General features: G+C 54.5%; 4 protein-coding genes across 4 annotated transcripts; 2 read left to right on the forward strand and 2 right to left on the reverse strand.

Moving 5' to 3' along the window:
* Positions 1 to 447: 447 nt before the first annotated feature.
* On the reverse strand, positions 448 to 2146 carry VOLCADRAFT_102635 (uncharacterized protein; the record flags this gene model as incomplete). Its single annotated transcript, XM_002945975.1, has 3 exons — positions 1950 to 2146; positions 1720 to 1871; positions 448 to 1620 (listed from the first exon to the last, which is right to left on the reverse strand). The coding sequence occupies exons 1-3, from the start codon at positions 1981 to 1983 to the stop codon at positions 448 to 450; spliced, it is 1359 nt and encodes a 452-aa protein (XP_002946021.1). The 5' UTR covers positions 1984 to 2146.
* Positions 2147 to 3523: 1377 nt separating this feature from the next.
* On the forward strand, positions 3524 to 14799 carry VOLCADRAFT_78635 (uncharacterized protein; the record flags this gene model as incomplete). The annotated part of the gene is made up of 22 exons (XM_002945616.1): positions 3524 to 3567; positions 3673 to 3790; positions 4273 to 4338; positions 4655 to 4756; positions 5486 to 5559; positions 6011 to 6098; positions 6766 to 6867; positions 8064 to 8195; positions 8562 to 8654; positions 9068 to 9189; positions 9509 to 9620; positions 10085 to 10236; positions 10689 to 10766; positions 11147 to 11257; positions 11445 to 11599; positions 11942 to 12108; positions 12411 to 12548; positions 12823 to 12872; positions 13198 to 13315; positions 13408 to 13469; positions 13938 to 14064; positions 14486 to 14799. 22 exons carry the CDS (start codon positions 3524 to 3526, stop codon positions 14612 to 14614), a joined length of 2340 nt encoding a protein of 779 aa, XP_002945662.1. The 3' UTR covers positions 14615 to 14799.
* A 1911-nt stretch (positions 14800 to 16710) lies between these two features.
* VOLCADRAFT_120146 (uncharacterized protein) lies at positions 16711 to 23322 on the forward strand. The gene is made up of 7 exons (XM_002945617.1): positions 16711 to 17214; positions 19239 to 19796; positions 19988 to 20107; positions 20570 to 20665; positions 20912 to 21067; positions 21319 to 21405; positions 22479 to 23322. The coding sequence occupies exons 1-7, from the start codon at positions 16948 to 16950 to the stop codon at positions 22572 to 22574; spliced, it is 1380 nt and encodes a 459-aa protein (XP_002945663.1). The 5' UTR covers positions 16711 to 16947; the 3' UTR covers positions 22575 to 23322.
* VOLCADRAFT_115610 (uncharacterized protein) lies at positions 23275 to 25120 on the reverse strand (the record flags this gene model as incomplete). The annotated part of the gene is made up of 4 exons (XM_002945976.1): positions 23275 to 23385; positions 24374 to 24469; positions 24598 to 24763; positions 24819 to 25120. The coding sequence occupies 4 exons, from the start codon at positions 25118 to 25120 to the stop codon at positions 23275 to 23277; spliced, it is 675 nt and encodes a 224-aa protein (XP_002946022.1).

Raw genomic sequence — 25120 nt, forward strand, 5'->3', positions numbered from 1 at the left:
GGCGGGCTTCGGGGGCTGGTTAGCATTGTGTTTCCTTGTTGAAGTCATGCGCTGTCACCAATATGGGAAAGGATAGTGAATCCGACCAGCAATGGAATGACGTCTTTCTTGTAAACGTAATGATATGCTTGTTAAGGTGTTTAGCAAAATCCCGAAGTAAGCTAGGTGAGGTAAGCAAGCCCGTGAACCACGTAAATACCGGCACTCTGCCGTGTAAACTGCACCCTGTCGACAAGTACCTCAAAAAACGGCATCCTGTCCTCGTGAGCGACATCCCCCCCCTTCGCCGTGCACAACACTCCCCTAAACTCTTCCTCACGCCCTGTGTCTTCATTCCCCAATCCTCACGTGCTACCCCAGTGTACGGTATCCCTAGAGGATTACTTCACTACCCACACATCCTACACTTACACCCATAAGGCATTTACAATACTACATTTCCTAGTGTCATGCCCCTGATGCCTTCGCCGCAAGCGCTGGCCCCTGCAGTTGCTGCACACCTTCCTGAGGCTCTTTCCGCTGCCCTGTAGGCGCTGGCAGGTTTACCACCCGCAGCAACCATTCTAGGAAAAAATGCTGGAAGCCCGCATGCGACTCAGACGCGTACACGGGAAACGTCACGTGGGAGGTATCCGAATGGCCATTCAGCAGCGACACCGTCGGGATCTTGCGCTCCGTCGCCTCACGTACGGCATCTCCGCCGTACGACAAATCCAGCGCCACAACCAACGCTAGACGCTCCGAATGGCCCCCGCGTCCCACCGCAGGCTGCACACCTGCTGGAAGCAGCTTTGCCTCCCTAGCCCTTGCTGCTGTCAATGCCTCCACAACCTGCTTGTGATCCCGCGCCCTCTCCCGGTCACGGCGTTGCCGCGACAGCGCCTTGCGCCCCGCCTCCAACTGCTTCATATCCGCGTCACTGAGCCTGGGCGCCGGGTGCCGCGTGTTGTACTCCAGGGAACCTGGAGGGCAGAGCGGGTTGCGTAGCGCTAACCCACGTGTGGCCATCAGCCGGCGGTTGGGCTGGCAGTAATGGGGATCCAGGACTGTTGCCATGCTCCGGTTCGTGTCGGCGAGAGCTCCAGGCTGCCAGTCTCGATACCAGAACCAGACATTGCGGTTGAGGCACAGGTGCGCGGCCTCGCGCATCAGCGGCCGCATGGCGGGATTGGGATTGACCACTAGGACGTGACCGTCGTCACGCAGAATGCGCTGGATGACGTGGAATGCGCGCATGGTGGAAGACAGAGTGTAGCTGGGGTCGAAGAACAGGGCCTCACGACCAAGCTGCACGACGGGTGCGGCTGCACCAGAAAAGAGTGCCGGGTTCAGCTTGCGACCCAGTGGCAGAGGATGCAGCAGCACGCGCAGCAGGGAGTCCATGTCTAGGCCCCTTAGTGTGGGGTCATCGTCGCCGGCGTCAGCTGAAACGATCTCGGTCTTATCGTGAGCAGTGAAAGCTTTTGGCACAGAGGCCATGGCCAAGTCCTCTGCATCCCTAGGTTGATTCATGGCTGCGGTGGGTTCAACTTGAGGGGTATCAGAAGCAGCCGGGGAACTGCTGCGCGTGGCGTAGGGCCTACGCTGCACTGCTGAATGTCGGCTTCCGGGCTGAGCGGCCTGCGGTGGATCCGGGGGATGGTCCGATGACGGCGTAACGGAAACAGCAGTTAGGGACCGATGTCAACCAGGGAGGCAGGTGAACTTGCTAAGACTTACATGCCCGCAACCCCCGTAGCTTGTGCTGGCCTCAAAACCCCCATCCCTAGAGGTCAGTAATGCGGTTGCAGAGCCTGCATTGCTTATGACGAACGAGGCGTCAAGTCCTGCGACAGCCGTTGTCCGCAACGCCACTTCCGCTGCAGCCGATACTGCAGGTGCAAGTCCAAGAAGCAATAATGTGGGGAAAGTGCTCCGCCAATCTTTGTCCAACATAGCCCATTTTGTACCTGGACGGCTGAGTGCAAGCAACCGGATCAACATTTTAACTACTGTCTCGTAACAGTTAAGCGGCGTATTGAACGCTTTCGTTGCTCAACTAGCTTATCAATATCTGGTCAGCCTTGATTCGGTCGGCCTCGATTGGACTCGTCACATTTCAGCAGGCGCGGCACAAAATATTGAATGGATTTCACCTTTGCATCTGTTTCTTCTGCGCAAAGTCATAACTTTACATGTACAACCTTTGTGTGATTACTCGGTACGGCTTCCATGCTGTACGTACATAGGTTATGCGACACCCTAGGCGCCAGGGCGCCACGAAACGGTTTCACATGGAAGATCGCGTGACATCCATCCCGTCTTGACAGTTCTTAGTGATGTTGGGATGCTTCAATTGAGGCCGCGACAGCTCACGTGCCCGTGGCACCATAGCAGCAATCTTCCCCAGCAAGGCGGAATTCCCAATAAGAGCATACTCGCTGTCCGAGCAACACTGAACGTTCTTTTAAAAAAAATGATTTCCTCCCTCTGTGATTGCCGCCATGGTCATCCTTGCAGCTAAGCGTACCCCATCATCAGGGATATATGGTGGGAGGGAAGGATGGATGGAGGGATGGATGGAGGGATGGATGGAGGGAGGGAAGGTGGGAGGGAAGGACGGATGGAGGGGGGGATGGAAGGGTAGAGGAAAGGAAGTATGGAGGGGGGAAGGGAGGGAGGGGTGGTTGATGGAGGGAAGGATGTATGAAGGGAAGTACGGAGGGAGGGATGTATGAAGAAATGAAGGGAGTGATGTATGTATGGATGGCGCCAACAAAACGTGTACGCAGATCTGGGAACCTTTCGCCGCTGTGACAAGATGCACGGCAGCGGGTGCACAGGGAACCAGCAGCGGTATCAGCTCAGCTTACAGATACGTGAAATACAGCAGACAGCTTTCAGGCTTATTGAAACATCTCAGCAGCACTGTCAACCCCGCATAGATGTGGCTTGATCTTCCACGTTAAACCTTGGGTGTTGCTGACATACCTAGAGATATAAGCATGTGATGAGGTCACATCATGGAAGGGCGCATGGAATGCCTATGATGACCTTTTGTGCGCAGGTATTCAATTCCCCGGTAGAACACCACATCCCAATAGTAGCATCGGCGTATCCAGGTATTTTGGTTGGGGAGGTTTAGGTGGGCACCTGGACGCTAGGAGAGGCACTGACACTTTTTGCCTTTACAGGACCCGACAACCATGCAATGTGATTGCCACAATAGCCAGTGGACCTGCCGGGGACCATTTTCGAATTTCGAACACTGTAACTGGCGCGATTGTGATGTACATAACTCCACATAGAGCAAACTTGTAAAGTAGCCATTCGGTTTGTACCTTGCTCGTACCGCAATTCCGAGACAAGGACAAGAGTCCCGCGACAACAACATGGCGTGTCGTCTTTTGCTTTTTCTGAGATATAGTTTCCAGTGTGACCACTGTTTTTGCTGCACTGTACCAAAGACCCGAAACCCTTATTGACGCTCGAAAGACGTGAAGCACGCAAGATGGCTAGCAAAGAGGAAATGGAGGCAGCGTGTATGTCATTATTCATGGGAATTGGTTTGGAGGAGACTGTCGCAAAGTAAGGCGTTGCGCGAATGCATCGGCCGGGAGATGTCGTCAGCGCCGACTCGCAGCTTTAGTGTTTTCCTCGGTCGCGCTTGATTTACTTTATGAATTCACGCAGAAATGCGACACGAAATGCCAAGTTTTCAAAGACCCTTGAGGAGGTGATCCATGAAGCGGGCGCAGCATCAGGCTGTCCAAAGGCGAAAGGCAATCTGCTTTACACAGTTGCCAGCAAGGTGCGCTCATAACCTCAGAGTCGTGCTCTTCACGCATATTTTGCGTTGTGCATCGGCGGCTGTCACGGCGAGACCATCGGTGGCAGGGCGCTCCCCTTAATATCCGCCTTGCTGAAAGGTCTTAGCATCGCATCATGGCTACTCATCTTGTAATGGAAACTGTCTACTTACTGGTGGCGCATGAGCGTGTGCGGACTAGCAGGACTATGGCCTGGTCTTAAACCAAGCTCTTCAGGAATAGGATTAGGACCCCCTGCTTGCTCGGGTTGACCGATCATCTTATGGGGAAAGGGTCATAGTAGGGAGTCACATGCAAAATGCAGAGGATTAGGGGAGTCCTGGGTTGCATTGCATACCTTCGGTCCCCCACCGTCGCGGTTGTTTTGGTGTTGGGTGCTCGGTCAGGAGACCCCGAACTTCCAGCCTTGTATACTGCTATTAACTTGGGTCAGTACCCTCTTTTTGCCCCCGGCTTTTTGCAGTTCCCCGCAAATGCGCTCTGTCACCGACCCATGCTTCTGGGCTACATCATGTGTGAGCACATGAAGGTGTGTCAGTCAGGGGCACACACTCAACATGCCGTCTCTTGATTGCGTCCTTTCCAACGGTCCCAACAGCCGTGCATGCCTGATCCTGATCAATGGAGGGGATAAGAGGTTCCCAGTGGGGGTTGCGGACGATGCCTCCTTTATTTTACGCATAGATTTGATCTGGGTCATGCATGTGACCAACCCAGGACCACCAATGCTGCCGCCTGAGAGGGCGCTGGAGGAACAGGATCCAAACAGGATCCATTCTCGCTGGGTTATGCCAAACCCATGCCCTATCGGCTTCCTGCCCTCCTCTTCTTTCTTCCCAACGCAGTCTAATGCCCAGCTGGATGGTGCCTTTGAGTACCTGCGAAAGGTGGGAACTACGGAGGTTGACAAGAAGGCGCTGGAGGAGGCCAGCGGGGTGGGCGTCGTGGTGAGTAATAACATGTCCGCAGGTGATGACGTACAGTTGCATTTCCTTCTTGCTTTTACCCGCCTGGGAAACGGCTATGGGCTCGGGGAATAAGGAGCCGCCCACGGCGCCCATGGATCTCCCATGTCTTGTCTTCTCCTCTGGGAGTCGAGAGGAGAGGAGAGGAGAGGCACGGATGGATGTCTTATGGGGGGGGCACCAGTGCCATACTGGTGGCAATGGAGCACGAGGCAGCTTTGTGCGGCTTTAGCTTTGCCAAGAACACTGAATTTTCAGGATGAGGTTTGCTGAATGTTTTGGAATCCTTGACCCAGTCAAGGATGTTAGGATCCAGGGGTGGCAGTGTGTGGGTAGGGTGCGGGTGCGGTAAGATTTAGGAAAGGTGGCCGCAGACCGGGCTCTCAAGACGCATGGCATAACACGGCATAACATGGCATGGCATAATGTGTGTCAGAAATTCTCTTTCATAGGATCCAAGATATATGGCAGCGAGAATTCCTTACCAGGCATCTCCACGGGGTGTTCGTTTAGGACCGGCTGGTGCCTAGTGTACACGCCTCCGTCCATATGCTCTTTCTCGGCAAAGGATCCCATGGATTTGGGGGCCCTGTTTTGCGACAGGAAGGGTAGGTCACTTAGGAACGGGATTCCGCCTGACAGGGAAGGTCGAGTTTTTCTTAGTACACCCATTTCAGATCTTTGGCGTCCTGCACAATACGCCATATGCAGGTGACGCCGGAGGAGATTAAGGCAGCTGTGGCTGAGGAGGTGGAGGCGAACAAAGAGAAGCTGCTTGCCGAGCGGTATGTATGCGGGTGGTTGTGAGGGCTTGCTGGGGCGCCAACCCCTGGATAGTGCTGCCATGCGTATCGGGGAGGTGCTGGGTGTGCAAATGAGAGCTATTTTTTCTGCGGACCTCCTCGACGAGGCCCCATGTGAACCCAAATGAGTAAGGCCTCCAGGGAGCGAGTGGCGCATCCACACACGCACACAGCTCCCAAGCAGTACACCGTTAAGAGTGTGCGTCCGGCAGGTCCTTCGTGCTGCCAATCCGGCCATTCATGTTCGGCCAGGTGCATCGTGCTGCCAATTCCTCTATTCATGTTCATGGGCTTCAAGCCGATTTCTGACTGCTATCCTATGGGATCGTTCAAACGCCGAGGGTATAGGCAAGATGTTTCCATTTCTGGGGTTTGGGTTCCGGAGCACCGCCTCGCCTTGTGAACCACCACGTTTCCTGGTTTGGTATTTCAGGTACCGGGTGAACATGAACATGCTACTGGGCGGCGTAACGCGGAAGCTGAAGTGGGCGGATGGAGCGGCGGTGCGCGCAGCCCTGGAGGTGGGGTCAGGAACGCAACTGCAGGCGTGGGCTGCAATTTGGCCGTATTGTCGTCCCTGGTCGCGGTTGATATCATGTCGTCCTTTAGCCGTACCGCCTTGTTGGGAAAGCTTATTCGGGGGTTCAGTGGAGCGTTGAACCGCAGCGAACTACATCTTACTTCCTATCAGCGAATCCTTTGGTCAACAATTGCGGGAACGAATGCGCCGCGCGCGCGCGCGCCGACGTTTAGCTAGGCCTTTTCTTCGCAGTAGCTCAGCATTTGATAAGACGAACGGCATAATTTGGTCGCTTGCAGCATAAAAACACACTTCACGTCCTCGAGTTTGTTTCCACGTGCTCTTCGCTAGAAGAGAGACATGCTTCACTCTCTTGTTAGCTTGTGTCCCCACACGCAAAGAGTATGAAGTTACCGTCATATGGGTCATTCTCATTTTGAGCCTTTAAGCAGGTTAGCAGGTTAGACCCTGTTCCTTAATTCTTCATCCCCAAACCAGAAAACCAGGATAGCCTCTGTCTTTCTACCTCTGATGTTGACCATGGGGCCTCTCTGTGGGACTAGCTGGTGGGCGCGTTGGCGATGTAATATAAGGCGGAGGTAAATTTGGTTGTTTCGGTCTTGAGGGCTGTAAATGGATCTGGGTTTTTCCTTCCTTCCCGCCTTCAGGCCGCCGTAGAAGCGCTTCTGGGCCCCAAAACGGAGGCTGACCTGGCGCCGCCGGAGCCTAAGAAGAAAGCCAAGGCGCCCGCTGCCAAGGTAGGGCCTAGGGTGTGGTCCTGGGGGGGTAGTGCACGCACCATGACCACCATGACCACCATGACGTGAAAGATAAAGGAGAGGGGCTGGCCAAGGGCGCGTGTGCCGTGGCTGTCGTACTTAATCAGGGTCTCGCAAGGTCTTACAGAGGTGGCAGTTTACATCTTTTTGGACGTGTCAACTGATATACCCATGTCTTGGTGTGTTAGCTGGATGCCGTTGTTGTTGTTGCTGCTGCTGCTGCTCTCTTAACAGAATGACGTTGCGAATCATGTATACAAGCCGCGCAGGGAGGCCTTCCTCTGTGGCACGGACCGAGAAGGAGAGCAGCCGTTGAACATTAACACGGAAATGGCGCTCGATTAACCTTCTACACGGGATTTCTGATCCCGTTGAGCTCATCTTAGGACATTTTTACCTGCGTTACCTTTTAGCAGCGCTTGAGCTGTTTCCATAACCCTACAAATTATGGGGGCCGTGGTGGTTTGCGGTGTTGTGGTTTCTTGTGGTGTGCCCTGCAGGAGGAGAAGCCGGCGGAGGTAGCCCAGGTCGCAGAGGTGGGTGTGGTGTTGCCCACCAAGCCGCACCCACTAGGGAGATGGCGTTCGGGTCCCTTGGTTGGGTTTCTGATCTGGGTCTGATCTGGGTCAACTTTGCTTACCAAGCTTAAATGCTTCGCGCCAAGCTTACTTGCCTCGTAGCTTACCAAGCTTCAAACGTTTAGCCATGCTGGTGACGTCGGCTTTAAATTAGCTCGGGGTTAGGGGGGTGGGTCGCAGGCAGTGGCTGGCACGGGAACGGGGCTTAGGTACACTTGGACGCCCGGGATTTGCGTGTGGTTGCAAGAATAAGTCTTATCCGCAGCTGCTGCATTGGTGTCGCCATCGGACTACATTGCCCCCGTGCGCGGGTTCCTTCTTGGTGTGCTTTAACCTCACCCGCGCGACCTCAATGCTGTCGCGAACACTAAACACCTCACGCGAGTAAACGACAACACAGAATTACGCAGATTCATACTGATATTAACTAAGACGAGTAGGAAATGCGGTAAAATGAACGTGGCGCTAAAATGTCGTGACACTGTCGTGGAGAAGCTACGTTTCGTCGGAGTTTTGCGTGGCCCGCGCACGTTCTTGTCTGCTTTATACCCCTTTCTTGTTTCCTTACGTCCATGTCCTTGCCTGGCTGCGTGACCTTCCTTGCTGCAGGCCACCCCTGCCGCCCCAGCCCCGTCCGACGACCCGTACTCGTTCCTTCCCGTCCCCGAAGTCAACAACGGCGTGCACACAACCGTCAACTTTTCAGACGGGCGCATCATGCGGATCGCCAACACGCCTGAGGTACGCTACCTGGTATGCGTCGGCCTTTGTTCATGCACTTGCGTGCGGGCTCCAGGAACAGGAAGGGGGGAAGAGAAAGGGACAGAGGGAAGTCGGATATGAAGTGAAGAGTTTCTTTTTGGAGGATAGAACTCATGGTAGGATTGTTAGGGATGCGCTGTCTTGTGGTCAACTGAGGATCACACCAAGATATATGACCAAGATTAGTTTTCATGGCCATATAAGTCGGTTAGCTCGCACTTACTCCTTACGATATCTTGTTCACGTACGTACGTCCTCCTTAGTCATGTGCAATAGCTGTGCATTACATTCCTCTTTCACCCCTCTCCCTCCCTCCGTCCTTCCCTATTTCATTCGCCCCTGCAGGCCCTCGCAGCCCACTTGTCTCGCACGTCTGGCAAGGTGGTCACTCGCTTCCCACCAGAGCCCAACGGCTACCTGCACATCGGACATGCCAAGGTAGGGTAGTGTAGTAGCTGGCCGCTGAAAAGGCCTCTCGAGATGCTGCTGGTCGCGCTTCGCGCGTATTTGTAGAGCCGTTCTGTGTACCAGCTACTACAGGTAGGGAGTAGGCGAGATTACAAAAATATTCAATCTCACCATTTCCCCGTGTTTGTTTGATTGGTTGGTTGGTTGGTTTCTTATTTCTTTCCTGTTTTCTTCATATAATCCCCTCCTTTGTGGATTACCCCCTTTTGTGGTTCGTCTTTCTCCCCATAATGTGGGATGAGAGGAGGAACGCGCATGTTGGGTTTGCACCGCGCAGTACGGGAGCCTTGTACGGGACCTGGAGAGTCGCGCGGGCGCTCCTCATTTGGTGGCAGTGCCTCACAGTGACGCGGATGTCCTATTGTCCTTCGCGGTGCGTGCAGGCGATGTTTGTGGACTTTGGCATGGCGAAGCAGTACGGCGGCGTGTGCTACCTGCGGTACGACGACACCAACCCGGAAGCGGAGAAGCTCGAGTACATCCAGCACATCGAGGAGATTGCTGGGTGCGTTTATGAGGGGGGGGACTTAACCTTGAGGAGAAGGGGTGCTACCCGCACTGGAGTCCTTTGGGAGGCCGCGTCTGCAGACCATCGGCGTGGCGCCTTCCTAGGTGCAAAGGTCTAGATGCGTACGGGCCAATGCGTGCCTGTAGCCACGGGTTTTACGAAGCCGAGAACACTAGGATGAAGATGGGCTTATCCATGGTGACGACGGAGGCGTGTTTGGCCTGTGACGACTTCTTGAATGGTACCCGCATCGCCCTCTCTGCCGCTCCATTACACCCGTCGTGCCGCTTTGTCCCCCTGACCGCGCTGCGTTCAGCTGGATGGGCTGGGAGCCATGGAAGATCACGTACAGCTCCGACTACTTCCAGCAGTTGTACGATTTTGCCGTACAGCTGATTAAATCGGGCCACGCTTATGTTTGTCATCAGGTTGGTGTCCCGGATTGGCGCTGCTGGTGCTGATGTGCCGACGGGGGTCGAGGGGCACTTCTTGTACGTGGGTGCCTGCCTGTCTTTTGGGGCCAGTGTTTCGCCGACCGCATTCTGGTGCTTTCGAGTGATATCAGGTGCCGCCAGCCCGCCATTACCATTACCGCACACCACTACTAACGCTTCAACAACTACCTAAGCAACCCCTGCAACTGCCACCACCACTGCACACTACTACGATCACATTGCCATGCGGCATTTGTGGACCCCAGATTCGAGATTTGTCTGTCAACCTGATCCGAGTAACATTGGTTTTACCTCTGACCTCGTGTCTGCCGATTCCTGCCAACACGTCACCCACCTACCCATCTTGCCGAATGCCTCCCTGCTGCGTCCCCTTAGCAAAACCCGGCGATAGTGCGCCCACGCCTGCTCACGCACTGATCACCGTCGTGCTTATGCAGACCAAGGAGGAGATTGAGGCCTCCCGTGAGAAGCGCGAGCCCAGCCCCTGGCGGGACCGGCCCATTGAGGAGAACCTGCGCCTGTTTGAGGACATGCGGAGGGGTCTGGTAGACGAGGGCAAGGCCACGTTGCGTATGAAGATGGACTACAAGTGGGTGCGGCGGAGGGGAGGGCGAAGGGGACGGAGTGTTGCGCTTGGGGCTCAGTGTCGGACGCCGTGCGTATCGGGCGTGTACGGCAGCTGTGGTGGTGGCGGCGTAGCGCCGCTGCCAGAGCGTGGTGATTGGGTTGGTGTGTGTGAAGGGCCTCAGGTGAGATGTTGTTCGGGTCGCTCTTGACGGTGCCTTTCCAATCTCCTCCTCCTCCGCTGGATGCCGCCCGGTGTCCGGTGCTCTTCTGTCCCCTCCCGGCCGGCTCAAGATCTGGGCCCGTCCGTCAGGACCCAACTTTGGCCTTGGGTTGAAGTCCTCACGGTTCTTATCCGGCAGAAGTCAGCTTCCTTTGGTGGTTCCGTCCTCCTCACGCTAGCAACGCTTTCCCAACCTCGAGTAATCACGCTCCCCGTCACGCGCTTCTTTTTCCTCCTCTGCTTTTAATCCACAGGAACGAGAACTTCAACATGTTTGACCTGATCGCCTACCGCATCAAGTTCGTGCCGCACCCTCACGCCGGCGACAAGTGGTAAGTCGGGGCTATATGCAAGTGTATGGGTAGATGTGCAACCCTGTGCGCCATCCCCAAATGCAACGCGCCTTCACAGAGCCTTCCATCTTCCGCAATTTCACCAGATCCCCCCCCTGCTGTGATGCTGTAGGCCAAGGCCAGCTGATGGCATCGCAGTTTGTCTTCAACAACATGCATTGTTTTCCTTAGCTGCCAACTGCCCATTTGGTCTGGGATGCCGTAATTTCCGATCTGTCTTCTCTCATCTCATCCCTCCCGGCTTGGTCGGGATGCATGTTGCTTGCCTAGCCAACTCCTTTCCTGCTCAAATGTCGTACCTTTTTCTATCCCTACCATTTACCCAAAGTTCTTCCCGCCCATATAAAACACTTGCGAAGGTGCATTTACCCGTCGTACGACTACACGCACTGTCTGGTGGACTCCCTGGAGGATATCACCCACTCGCTCTGCACGCTCGAGTTTGAGACGCGGCGGGCATCGTACTACTGGTACGGCATCTGCTGTTGTACGCCTCGGCCTTGTACACATTGAGCTTATGTGTTAGAAGGGAGGTCCATAGCAAGCAGTCTGTTCTGGTCAGCTCCATGCTCCCACTAAGTCTGTACATTTATTTGCTCAAATTTTTTGTATTCTTTTGATTTTTGTTTTCCGTTGGGGTCCTTGGCCTCGCTCCAGGTTGCTCGAGGTGCTGGATTTGTACAAGCCGGTGGTTTGGGAGTACTCGCGCCTCAACATCACCAACAACGTCATGTCGAAACGCAAGCTCAACAAGCTTGTCATGGGCGGATTCGTTAACGGCTGGGATGACCCGCGGCTGCTCACACTTGCAGGTGGGTGTCGTACGGGACACGGAACGCCGCTGCTGTACATGCTCTTGGTCCCTGTCCAATTTTGACCGTCATTCTTGTCCAAGCCAGCGACGGGCTTTCCTTCCTATGTTCTATCATCCTACAACCTGCAACGGCAGCGCGAGTCGCAACCTTGTGGGAAAACTTCGGTCACGACGCAACAGGAAAGTGTCGATTGATTAACCCAGACTCGGGCGTAGCGTCGTAGAAGCCGAGACGTGAACACGCGACATTAAAGCATTTGTGGATAATTAAGCAGATGCGCAGTGGTGGAGGTCTTGACGTATTCTTGCATATATATGTATATCGTGTGTTCTGCTGCAGGCCTGCGGCGTCGTGGCGTGAACCCCACCGCAATCAACGCCTTCTGCCGTGATATCGGCATCACCCGCAATGAGAACATCATCCACATGCACCGCTTGGAGCACTTCATCCGGGCGGACTTAGACGCCAACTCGCCGCGGGCGCTGGCTGTGCTGCGGCCGCTGAAGGTGGGAGTGCAATAGGCCGGGGGGCCTTGCTGAAGGCTGGAAGGTGATCGACCATTTGTATTACACATTTTACCAGACTACTTGCTTGGCCTCTGTCTTAGAGAGGCAATTTGTTTTATTGTCCAAGCTATAATACAGTAATTTTTATGTTGTGTTTGTATGATTATTTTAATAATTTTAACAACTGAGCTTTCTCCTTAGTCACAGAACCGTGTTCCTTCTTATCACAACTGAGTTGTTCTTCCGCCGTTTTGTTCTTCGTGACGCAAGTCTATTTCTGTACTGCTGAAACTCTCATGTAGGTGGTTATCACCAACATGCCCGAGGGACACTTCGAGGAGGTGGAGGCCAAGACCTTCCCTGGTCGCGACAACAGCGAGTCGTACAAAGTGCCGCTCACGCGTGTGGTGTACATTGAGGCCACTGACTTTAGGCTCAAGGTACCGCGGAAAGTACTAAGTTATGCGTGGGATGTGTGTGAGCTGAGAGTGGTGGGGACGTATACACCTGCTACTTGGTAGTGGTGGTGGTGGTGGTGGTGGTCGTAGTGATTATCATGGCTATCAACCTATCTTCGTGATTGAGTATGCAGTATCTTTACACTTGCTGCCTTTTTTTCCTGCGTAGCAAAGTTAAATGAGTGAGTAGCATGAGCAAGAGGAATGATCAGGATTGTTTACCTACCTTTCCCTCCCGTTTTTGCGTGTCGTACAGGACGAGAAGGATTACTACGGGCTGGCGCCCGGCAAATCGGTGATGCTGAGGTGAGCTGGGTGAAGACCAACTCTCTGTGCGTCAGACAGGGGCGGGTGGGATCCTAATCCTACAGGACCACATCCTCCAACGTCATATGCGGATACGTGGCAGAAGAGAACCATGCGACAGCTATACGACATGACAACCAAGTGGCCGCTGATGCTGTTGTGGAGACGGTATGTGTTGCATAAGACGCCACCGCCATCAAAGGACATACAGCACCCCATCGTCCACCCAGCCAACAAACACGGCGTCATGTGCGTATGAACTAACTTTACTCACCCTCCCACGCCAAACCCGGCATCTTTTGTACTCCTGTACGGCACCCTCCAGGTACGCATACCCCATCACGTGCACGTCGTACACCCAGGACCCCTCTACGGGCGAGGTTTCGGAGCTGGCGGCTACGTACGATCCGGAGCATTACACGGCTGGCCGCAAGCCTCCCAAGGTGCGCTGCTACTTCGCTCCCATGTGACGGGTACATTCGTAATTACCGTGTATCGTCTCTCACGCGGCTTTTCTCCGCCCCCAATCCTTCAGGGAGTGCTCAACTGGGTGTCGCAGCCCGCGCCAGGCCAGGAGCCACACAAGTTCGAGGCCAGGTGGGGGATGTTTCTTGCGCTTATGCTGATTTGTTGAAAGATCCGTGATGTTGCCCGAGGCGGGCGCAAAAATGACGGAAGCGGGCTTCAGAGGACTTGCAGGGCCGGGGGAAAGTAGTCTTTGGCATTTGGCGCGTTGGAAGCGGGGGCGGTTTTACGAGTGCAACCGAACCGTTGCCAGGGCGGCAGTTTCCTGGAAGCTTTCTCAAGCTCCTCTGCCTCCGCAGCGAAGCTACGCTCAGGGAACTTGGGATTCAACGGGGCCATATGGGATGGGAGTTTAGGTAATTTGGGTCGCATGCATGTTTCACAGCAACGGGTGTGTATGGCGTGGTGCTCGGCACTGGCCTCCAGGACCCACTGCTCCGGCGCCTTTGGGGTTTTTGTTCGGAACCGCTGCCAATCACCAGCGCCGCCAGCAGCCGCTTGGCTGGCTATTGACCACCTAGCCTTGCGGATGTACGGCAGGTTGTACGAGACGCTGTTCAAGAGCGAGGATCCAGGGTCCATGGAGAACTGGCTCGAGGATCTTAACCCGCAAAGCCTGGTCAAGCTGAGCGGCTGTGTGATGACGCCACGGCTGGCGGGTGCCAAGGTAGGTGGGATGGTGGGTGGTGTGGGTGCGCGGATCAAGCGGGACCTGGCGAAACGCAGCTGTGGAAGCGGAGACACGGATCAGCCTTGTAGTTCTCCCAAATGGCCTGTAGGTGGCGGCACTGGCATTTCTAGCTGCCATCCGCAGCATTGTATACACGTTCAATCTTGCTGCTTTTTCGTTTGACTACGGGCGTCTGCTTGAATCCGCGCATTCCCCTGGGGTGCTCACTTTGCCTGGCCTGCCTGGACCTCCCCCATCATCCTGGTGTTTTCCCCTGGACTTGATCATCGACACAACCTGCATGTCTGCTACACACATTCCCCTGCTTGGCGTGGTATCTGAGGGGCAATTATACAGTGCCCTCCGCGTGTATGTTCCTTACCTTAGTAACACTCCCTTCTTTTTCCTATGTATGCAGGTTGGCGACCGCTTCCAGTTTGAGCGGTTGGGCTACTTCGCAGTGGACCCAGACTCTACAGCGGAGACCCTCGTGTTCAACCGCACGGTGACGCTCAAGGAGTCCAAGCCCGTGTCACTCAAGAAATGAGCCGGTTGCAACGTAGCGGGCGCCATGCCCTTCCTTCCGCAACCACTCCACCCGTCCATCTTGCTTTCAGAAGACTTCCTCCCTGGTATTATAACTCTAGTGGTCAGCCCGCAGGTGGGCGGAGAACACAGCAGCTCCTAAGCGGCACGGGTGCTGCTGTCCTTCCGCCTTTCGCTCTTTCAGCCCTAGAGCGCTAAACTCTAGGACGGATGGAGTGTGCCACCGAGATGTACCAGAAGGGCACCTGTGAACACGAGCCCCTGCGACGGCCGTTTCCGCTGTGTTCCGAAACCAAATCGACGATGGTCATGGCTGCTCTGATGTTCTTGGTTGGTTGGCTGGCTGGCTGGCTTGCCGGCTGGCTTGGCTGCCCGGGGTGGGGTGGTGTCGAGTAGGGACCGGTCGGTTGATTTTTCAGCTTTCTAGCTTGCGGCTCCCGGCTGTGTGAGCTCTACGAAGCTGCGGGGGGATGGCCAGCTGGGTGGGAGGCGATGCGTCAGGTGGAGGAGGATGCCTCTAGAGCAGGCGAGGGACAGCAGGGGCGCATTACCTTGCTCGGGTGCAAGCCGTGATGGCCGCTGCATCTTGTAGGAAAACCGGGCGCACGTGTGACCACCTAGTCAATATTAGCTGTTAAGGTAGTGCGGCTCTGCGTCTGGTGAGAGGAAGGCTGCTTCTCACGGCTGCTCTTTAGCGGACTATAAGGAGCCTGCCGGTTCTGTTCAGGGGACGCAGTCGCAACTGAAGCATTTCGGCATTGCGTTTGGTGCTTCTTGGAACTGCTTGTACACATCAGCTTGTATATCAGCTCCATATGTTATTACGATATCGTTTTTGTTTTGGTGATGGAAATGTCGGTAATGCTAGGGGCGGGCACTCGATGGGGACGGATGCGGGGCGAGGGGATGCTCATGGGGACAGCTGGAGGTAGCTGGACGTGCATCTGTGATTCGTAGGAGCGGGACTTTGTGCTGCGTGACTCCCTCCAGGAATCTTGCAGGCCCACTTGTGTACGTGAAGTCAAAGGATGTATGAAGTCAGAGGACGTGAGCGCGGCTTAGCTGCAGGAATGGGCAGTTGGTGCTGCACTCCATTCCGTGTGTAAATATGCGGGCTTTGAGAGATAAGGAGGTCCTCCTCCGCTGCGGCTGCAATCACTAGAGTTGTGGTGCCTCTGGTGGAAGCATGAAGTAGGTTGGTGTGCCAACCACCACGATGAGGCCCTGCTGTCCCAACTGTCTGAGAACACCATTACTCCCAGTTGCCATCCAGTCCCATTCTGACTGGTGACGGCTCTGAATGGGCGCAGCGCTTCATGTTGCCTGCTGATCTTCCGCAATTAGGCACGGCGTAATTGCGGTGCGTAACGAGCACCGCACGGAATTAAAGGCAAGTGGGGGGTCCGTACTGCTTTGTGCTACTCCTCGGTCGGCAGGCTCATGCGGACAGGGTAAGGAGTATTGCAATGGCGCTGTTATGGTGGAGATCTTGTAACTTGTGACCAGCTGTAGAAGTTTGGCAGAGAACTTTGGGAAGCTTTCCCGGATTATTGCCCAGAGTGACAGAATTCCGGGATAGCAGGGACATGGATTGTTGTGGGCACAGCACCGCCGCTGTGTGTTTGGCAGTGGCTTTACTGCGGGCAGAACTTAACAGGGGAGCACCATGCTCTTAGACCTTAGGGCTGTTATATAATCACCAACGTTGTACAGTTGGTAGGACAGACGCAGTGCGACACAGTGCCTCGGTTTGCATATGTGCTCTGTACTCGCTTTTTGCTAATTACAAATTTTCCCCGCCTCGGATATGTTGAATTACAAAGACTAGCACTGACATGCTCCAGTCACAAATTCGCACTGCGGACCAGACATCGGCAGCTCTTAGGCGCACCCTCGGATCGTACCAATATTCCCAAGACCGTAAAAAAGCTCCCAAATCTCGCAGCCAGCCAGCCAGCAAAACTGCCGACGTCTGCTTGATGCGCCAACTCCGCGCTTCCGTTACAGGCCATAACCGAATTGAGCAACCACCCAGCGACCGTTGAGTTTTGCGTGGTCATTTTGAACTCGTTATCACAAAATTTGTGCTCGACCAATAAAAAACATGTTAATTAGACGGATCAAGAAGGTTAGCTACGGCATAGCACTCTCAGATTTTTGCACGATTCCACATAAGGTCCCTTTTTCCTTTCTGCACTTCTACTTCATACGTAACAAGAAAGCGTGAAGCCTTGAGGCATTGCTACTATACATTAATCCATAGTTTCTTGTTTCCTTGCAATTTGCTTACACGGTTAAGGCGCGCTGACCTTGTGGGCTGGACGATTCTAGAAGATGTCCCAACTAAAGGAGATTCAGGAGTTCTTGGCTGGGCCTCAAGGGCCCATGGCGGTTGCAGCTCTGGTGTTTGCACTGGGTCTCATTGTGATTGCAAAGTATCTGCTCCGGGCAGGCGGTGTTGGCACGTCCAAGCGTGCCGCAGCCAAACGGAAACAACCACAGCCAGTATCGGTGTCGTCGGGTGTACCAGCAAAGGCGGTACCTTCGGCTGCAAAGGGTACAGCGCCGGCGGAGGACGACGAGGATGGATCTGACAACAAAGTCACGCGACGGACACGGCGTTATGCTTAACAGCAATGACTAGTACAATTTGAATGTTTAGTCTGCTTCTCGCACAGTTTGATGATTGCATGATTTATGCTGCTGAGCCCCGCCGTTAGAGATATCGTGCGGTGATTTGTTTGGCGACGACCTCTGAACTTTTTCCGGCTGTTGAGTGTCATGCTTAAGAATGATGAAATTTTACTTAAGAGGGCTGTACGTAGGAGATTATGGTAAGTCAACGCACTTGTGTGGGCAGTCGCCTGCACATCCCTGCACAGTCAACGATCGAGGTACGGGTGCACCCAGTAGTCAACATGGGGTACAAGCCAACCCTTGGGAGCCAGCTTGGGCCGACGGAACACAGGGGAGGTTTACACGTGTTGCGCTGTGCGTCCTGCGCCTTGCTTCAAGCGGCCGCACTTTCTGTAGGACTTGGTAACCAGATACGTCGTGGCCCATAATCTCGCCGATGGACGGTTCGATAATGTGTTTGCGCGTATGCATGTCTTGTGTGCTCGTGCTCCAGATTATACCTATTTCCTCGTACGTAACTCCTCGATTATGGTGGAGTGGCGGCTGGTCACCGCCTAGGAGGGCCATTTCGTAAGGCAATAATGGTCTGGTTTGCCGGCTTGTTTAGACCTTCGCCGCATGGTCTGGTTTGTGCTCTCGCCTGGTAGCCACACCACGTGGTAACCATCATTGTCAATCATTCTATCATTACCACACGCGGTTACAATGGAGGGCTGCGACCGGCAATGGAATAGGTGCGTGGAGTGCGGAGTGCGCTTTGAGAGGGGCATAGTCAGACCAAGGCAGATGCAGTGAGAGGCCTTTTTCCGCGACTGTGGGTCATGACCTTGACCATCGCTCACGGGTAGTCCCAGGATGATATACCCACATCTTGAACTCAGCTGTTATCGGGGCTGCGGTTGTAGTAACAACCTGCTGCCGGCAGGAGCAGTGGAAGGCAGGCAGGCCCCTGCAGGCGCCCAGCCTTTGTGCAACGCAAGAGATAAGCTAATGGTGGTTTTCATGGTAGGTTGGATAGATGTGGATGGATGGACGGTCGTTTCCAACGATGTGGCGGAGGGGTGCAGGGATGCAGGGGTGCAGTGCAACGTATGAGATGTCAGGGGCCCCATTTAACAAGCTTAACGGCGTATGTAACGTCGTGTCATTTAGTCCTCCAGCACCTGACGTACAAAGGAGCCACACAATCTGCTTATCTTGGCAAGGGTCAGTAAATTCCTGAAAACGAAAAGCTGCAGATATGGCGTTAAGTACTATTTGAGTTGTCGCAACTGTTCAGCTGTGGGTTATTGGGGGGGTAAGCTTTTAGAGCCGCGCTCTTTAATGGGTTTGTGAAAGACAGTGGGTGGAAGGGTCCTGTCTGGTCCTGCCGGGCAGTCTGGGTTTGCTTAGGCGCATCTGCCGGTGCAAGCAGGTAGAGCCCAAATCGTGACAACTCGTTGCTGCAGACCTCCCTGGCGGTTATAGTGCATATGTGAACCAGTAATTGTGCTTCTGCACCTGAACACTTACAGGGTCCGACCAACGGGTCAGATAGCTGGCAAGGTGAAACGAGCTGAATGCTGACACGCAGCTGGATAAATAATGTGCTGTCAAGCTCAATCACATTGAATGTTTATGCGGGTTCAAAAACGGGTTGAACCGTACTTGTGTTCTTACCCTTTTCATACATCATGCCTGCGGCCCAGTTTGCGCAGACATGCTTGGTTCTTAAAGCTGTGTGATTAGGATTATTCCAAAAAAATTTACATTGAACCATTGAACCCAAGTTTGAACACGTGAATCGTGGATAGTCCAACTCGCCGGAGCCAAGCCGCAGAGAATGCTGCTTAGCACATCCTAAGCTTTGACGAGAGGTAGACGTATGAACTAGTGTGGAGTAGATTTACAGCGATGCAACAGGTGGGCAGGATACGGCCTGGTCGTCCACGACCGTTTCTCCTTCCGCTTGACGATGTGCTTGCTCCTCCTGTTGTGCCCCTGGCCAGGGAATGGGTAGCATCGTTGGCGGATGTTCTACGGACCTTAAATGCCGGCCATCGTCACGCTCTAGCTCCCATGCAACACCATGGCCGGTCCGTGCGACAACATACGCGCTTGACTCACAGGCGCATCAGCGCAATACTTCCGAAATCCCTGTACGCCAAGCCTATGGCCGAACGTCGCCGAGCACTGCCTCAAGGCCAACGGCATGGTGCTCGGCCACTGTGCCAAGCCAGGCCTGCTGGTTCAACCCACCTCTGGACACTGCCTGCTGCCGGCATGACGCTGTCTCCATAGCGCCCACGTCCGCGTCCTCGCAGCCTCGCTGGGGTGGGGTGATAACGGCAGCGGCGAAGGCAGCCAGGCGCGACGGACGCCACAGGGCTAGGAGAATCCTGCCGCTACCAGCGGCAGCACCAGCATCGGCGGCGGCAGCCGCGGCGGATCCTAATGCAGAAGTATCGTACACCTCAAACAACGGCTTGGTACTCATGGTACGGAAAATACGCACGCTGGACGAGCTCCGCCAAGTTGCCACGTTGCGCGCGGATGCTTACTACGCGGTAAGAATGACTGGCGGACTCTTTGGGGGTCTAGATTCCACGTCCGTGCTTGGTCAGCGCACAGCACAGAAGCAAGTTTTTGATCCGAACATTTATTTCCCTGTCGCATTCCTGTTGGGCTCATCCTTGTTTGGTTCATCCCCCCCCCTTTCCGTCGCATTTTATCTCTCACATATTGTTTCCTTCGTCAGGAAAATCAGTCACGTTTCGTGGGATCCCTTAAGAAAAAGTTCGTGGAGCAAGAGGTGGAGTCCTTGCAGCAGCGCACCACCATCCTGTCGCGGCAGGGAAAGCCCTACTCGGAGTGCCTGGTGGGTGAAGAATCTGCGGGGAGGGCGCACTGGGATTGGATGGGTGGAAAGAGGCGGGCGTGTGCGACTCTAATCGACCTAGCGTGTGGGGATGTGACCTGTGGGTATGTGTGGCCAGATGTACATAAACAGATGGATGGATGACTTGATGGGTGAATGAATGGATGGATAGATGGATGGGTTAATGGTTTCGCGTAATCGTACGTAATCGTTCGCGTAATCGTTCGCGTAATCGTTCGCGTAATCGTTCGCGTAATCGTTCGCGTAACCGTGCGGCGGGGCGGGTGGGCTCAAAGTCTGGGCACTTCAAGGGTTCTACCTTTCTAACTGCTTTTTCGGTCTTTTCTTAACAAATCCTCCGTTTCCCTCCGTTTCCACTTACCTCGTCCAACTCCCGTGGTCCCTCATGCTGCGGTACCTGGCGTCGTGCGCTTCTCCTTGGAGGAGTTCTACCATCCGTAGGTTGCCATAGACTCCGCCTCGGGTGCCGTACTAGCCTGCATCGACATGCGCCTTCCGGCGGCTCTCAATGGCACACATCCCCACGGTGTACCGCAGGTACGACAAAGGGGACTCTCCTGCCCTTAGTCCCCGCGCTCTCCTCTTCGCAACGATTTCACCAGATGCCTTCCCAACTCCCCCCCTCCCCTCTTTCCCTATTCAACCCTGTTCTCTCCTAGCCATCCCAGTTTCCTCGGTTTTGTCAAAATTGTTTATTGGAATGTATGTTTTTTTAATCTTGTTCTTTTCCCTCTATCGCGCTACAACACCCCGAGCCCGTCCTCGCACCATCACCCCACGCAGGACGACCCCTCCGGCTGCTACCTTCTCAACGTGGTGGTGCGAGAGGACGTGCGGGGCCAGGGATTGGGCCGCGGCATCATGCAAGCTGCTATGGTGCGCGCCGTGCAGCTCTGGGGCGCAGGGGCGCTGTACACACACGTGGAGGCAGATAACGAGGTCAGCAGGGCGGGAGAAGGGGCCCGGGGCTGGGGCTAGGAGGAGAGGAATTTTAGCACCGCCCAATTGCACAAGTACACCTAGCTACATGGAAAAACGCCCTGAGGAAAAACTACATCTTACAGTGCTGTCAGTAAGTATTTAGGCTTTAGGTCCGCAGCGTAGCATCCATGTTCAAGGTTGAGGTTATCGCCGTCGTTATTGTCGACGTCGTTCTGAACGTTTCTGGGATTGTTTTTGCTGCCGTACAGGTGGCGTACAAGTTGTACCATAGCTGCGGGTTCGAGCGGCACAGCGCGGACTCCAAGTACGAGGCCGCGTCGAAGTTGGGCCAGACGGTGTTGTTGCGGGCACCGGCATCAGCAGCAGCGGAGGCAGCAGGACCGTAGCGTGTAAGGGGAGGTCTGCCGGCATCGGCAACAGCAGCACGAGGAGCAGGCGCTGACGCCGGTGGCCCGGTGGGTCCGCTACCTCCATGAGCACTGCTGCTGTGATCCTTATGGGGGGAGAAAGGGGGAAAGGAATGGACCGCGTGGTCATGGACCGCAAACAGTAGTCCACTGCAGGTTTTAGAAGCCAAGACGTTATTATAGCGGTAGATGCTAGTGGCGACGCTGGAAAGAGTCGAGTAGACCTTTGTTGGGTGATGATATTTGTTGTTGTTGATATTGTTGTTGAATGCGAGATATTTTTTACTGCAGAGGAGCTCGAAGGCTTTTTAGGAGTCTTTCTTGGTCGCACGATGCGTATCGGGAGTTGGGAGCCGCCCCTTAAAAATGGTCGTCATGTGGTGTGATAGTTGTGATTGATCATTAATTGATCATGGTAAATGATAAAGCAACCGGACGGATGTTGTGCTTAGGGGCCGAATAACGGGGTGGGACGGTAGGAATGCGGGACAGCAGGGAAGGGGGAGATTGAAAGCATCCAGGGTGCAGGGAGGGAGGGGCGATGAAACTGGACTGGCCCTTCACAGGAAGAGAATTCATCACGCACCAGTCTGGTGGTTCGAGGATCGGGACAAAAAAGACATCTGTCATTGACCGATTTTGACGGTTTCGGAGGGTGAGGTGCCGCATTCGGAAGAGAAGATTGTTATCATGGAATGGAACAGCCGCGTGTTCTCAGGGGACGTGCGACCCGGGACCAAGGGCTGCCAGTGGCTGGTCGTTACACCGCGCGATGTCGTACGGTTAATTGTGTCACTGTTTGAGCCAAAGAATACGACTACCAATCGAAAATCGAAATCTGTATTTCCTATTTTTTGCAGATCTATGATGCCCCTTAGTTGGCTGTTTACTGCACCCGCATCCCTGTATGCGCTCGTCTTTAAGACGCCGTAACTTCATTTTTCACCAACACCATCTGACACGCGAAAACAATGACCCGTGGGTCCATGTCCACGACACAGGTTTCCTTCACTTTCGAGCACCATATGGCTTTGACGAACGAAACAAATGCTATCGCGGATACCACAGTTCTGCAACTTAATTGCAGGGGATCTTAACTCTTAATAAAGAGGAGTTCATATCTCACAATAACACCACGAACTTAAAAACACCGCAAAGAAAATATTCAAATTATAATCGCCACGGCATAGGCGCGTGTATTTGCTTAGTGTCATACCCACCCTCCCACTGTGAAATCTCTTCACGCCAAAGCTTATATGTCAAGGGACCTAATCTGCTCAAGGACCCTGTACGACAAGCATCTAACCATGCGCACGCGCGTAAGGCTCAGGTCCGGTGCCACCTGGCCCCCAGTTGAAAGCAGTCTCACGCAGCAGCACCGCAAACGAAAACAAGTACATAACAGAAAACAAGACACATGAACATACCATTACACAAAAAGGAAAGCAACAGCACAAAGTATTGGGCACCATAAGGCGTCTTAACGTGTACGACACTTGCGTCAGTGCGGCTGTAAAGAGCTATACGCTGCGAGAAAAAAAACACCAGTAAGGCACAATCTGCAAAAACTGAAAACACGACTCCAAAACGTATTTATATCCCTCTGCAAAAGATGCCCTAGGCATCAGCAAACAGTGAATCAATAGCTGAGATGGAAGCGACACCCGGCGCGACACGCGGGCAACACGCCGGCCGGCTGCAGACAAAAGCAGCACCGCACACGGCAAAGCACCGTACAGCACAATTCGAGGTCATGAGCGCAAAAGTAACCCGAAGCAAATGACTAACAGACTCCGCTCATGGCAACGAGAAGCCGCCCATACAGAGCCCCATCGCCAGCGCCCCCTCCTCCTCCGCCCGCTCCTTCTCCTTCGTCAGCAGCGCCCTGAGCTTCCGTTCCACCTCCAACTGCAAAGGTTCACATTGTGGAGGAACACCAATCAGCAGGCCCCAGTGGGGACGCGATGCGGCCGGCATGAAAAGATCAGGTGAAGGTAAAACACCACAACGCCGCAAAGAGAAACTTCAGTTAGAGGTAGGACAGCGGACAAAAGCCCGCGGGGGCGGGAGGAGAGAGACGGAAGAAGGAGAAGACGGACGGCGATAAATCGCAGGAGGTAGCTACCTGATTGAAGTGAAAGGTTTGCAATCCGAAAGGGCCTGGGCAAAGGTTGGGGCGTTTACGGGGCAAGGCCTGCTGCCCGGCGGGAGGGTTCTTTGGTCCGTGTCCGGATGTGGGTCGAATATAAATCAGTTCCGGGTTCGGTCCTGCTGCTGCTGCTGCTCCGGCTGTGCTGCTGCTGCTTCTGGGCCCCAGTACCACGTATGTGTTGAACACACCCACCCACCCATCCACACGCTATTGGAGCGGCTTTACGCGACAAGTGAGTGAACATCTTCTGGCGCGAAGACCATTGACCAATTCCTAACCTACCTACCAACCGATCTAGCAGAGAACCAGATGGGCTTTGGTACCAGCCGTGCTTCAGCCTCACACGGCACAACCCAAATGGGCGCTGACGTCAGCAAGCAAAGCTCCCTCCTCCAAAGCTTCCCTTTCCGGACAGCATCGGGTCCCCAACCGGCCCCCTCACCCCATGCACTGCGAAGTGGGATGTTAGACTAATCGGTCTTCCAGGTTTCCGATAAACCCATGACCAGACGCGTCAGAAGACCCCCGTAGCATCCATCACACGAGCCTCTTCGTCTCCACTTGCCCTGTCGCCCGCCACCAGTACACCAGGGCACCCGCCTCCCGTCACCCGGCTGGTTGGCATCTAAACCGAATCCAGCTCGGGTCCGATCGCCAGCTCATGATACTGTGCCGGTCTCCCTCGAGGGTGATCCAAAAAATCTGGTCATCTCCGCACCCTCAGAACCAACTTCCGTGCCGCACCTCTTCCGTCAGGACAGCCAGAGTCTGCTCCTTAGCCAGCAGCGCCTTCTCCTTCTCCAGTAGAGCCAGCTCCTTTTCCGCAAGCTCCATGCGGATCTGCATGTAATTCCGTCGGATGTCCCGGCAGGCTTTCGGCAGGGATCCGGAAGATGCTCAGCAATGATAGCGACGTCAACAAGTCTTCAGCAACAGTTTGCAGTTATGATGGGTGTTCAGGTCCGCACCTCCTCAAGCTCCTTGAGTCGCCCCTGTGACTTTTTCCGACGTCGTCGCCGCTCCTCCTCTTCCAACAATAACCGCCTGGCTGCTTCGTCTGTTAGTGAGGCGTCGTCTAGCGTTGTAATCCGGTTAGTTGTCGTCGTTGTGGTTGTCGTTATGGAGGTTGATGTGCTAGAAGAGGAGGAAGCCGAGCCGCCGTTGGGAAAAGCAGATCCGTTTCCGTTACCTCCGTTGCCGTTGGCGCTTGGCGTGCCTGGCGATGTGCTGGGCGGCCCAGCCGCGTCGGGTGGCGATGATGCCGGAGAAGCTCCTAGTGGCGTGCTGGGCTGTGCGGATGCTTCGGAGTTGGTACTCGTTGTTGAAGTTTCCGCAAAAGCTGGTTGCGAGAGTAGAGGCCCAAAGGTTGCCAGGGAGCCTGCGGAGTGGGTGGGTAGAGGCTGATTCGGGTTGTAACGGTAAGCCAAGAAACGTCCATGGCCTGGTCAGCTGCAAATGTTGCAGCTGCGTTTTGACGGATCTGCTTCGCAT

The sequence above is a fragment of the Volvox carteri genome (assembly GCF_000143455.1).
Source record: "Volvox carteri f. nagariensis unplaced genomic scaffold VOLCAscaffold_1, whole genome shotgun sequence".
Classification (NCBI taxonomy): Eukaryota; Viridiplantae; Chlorophyta; class Chlorophyceae; order Chlamydomonadales; family Volvocaceae; genus Volvox; species Volvox carteri.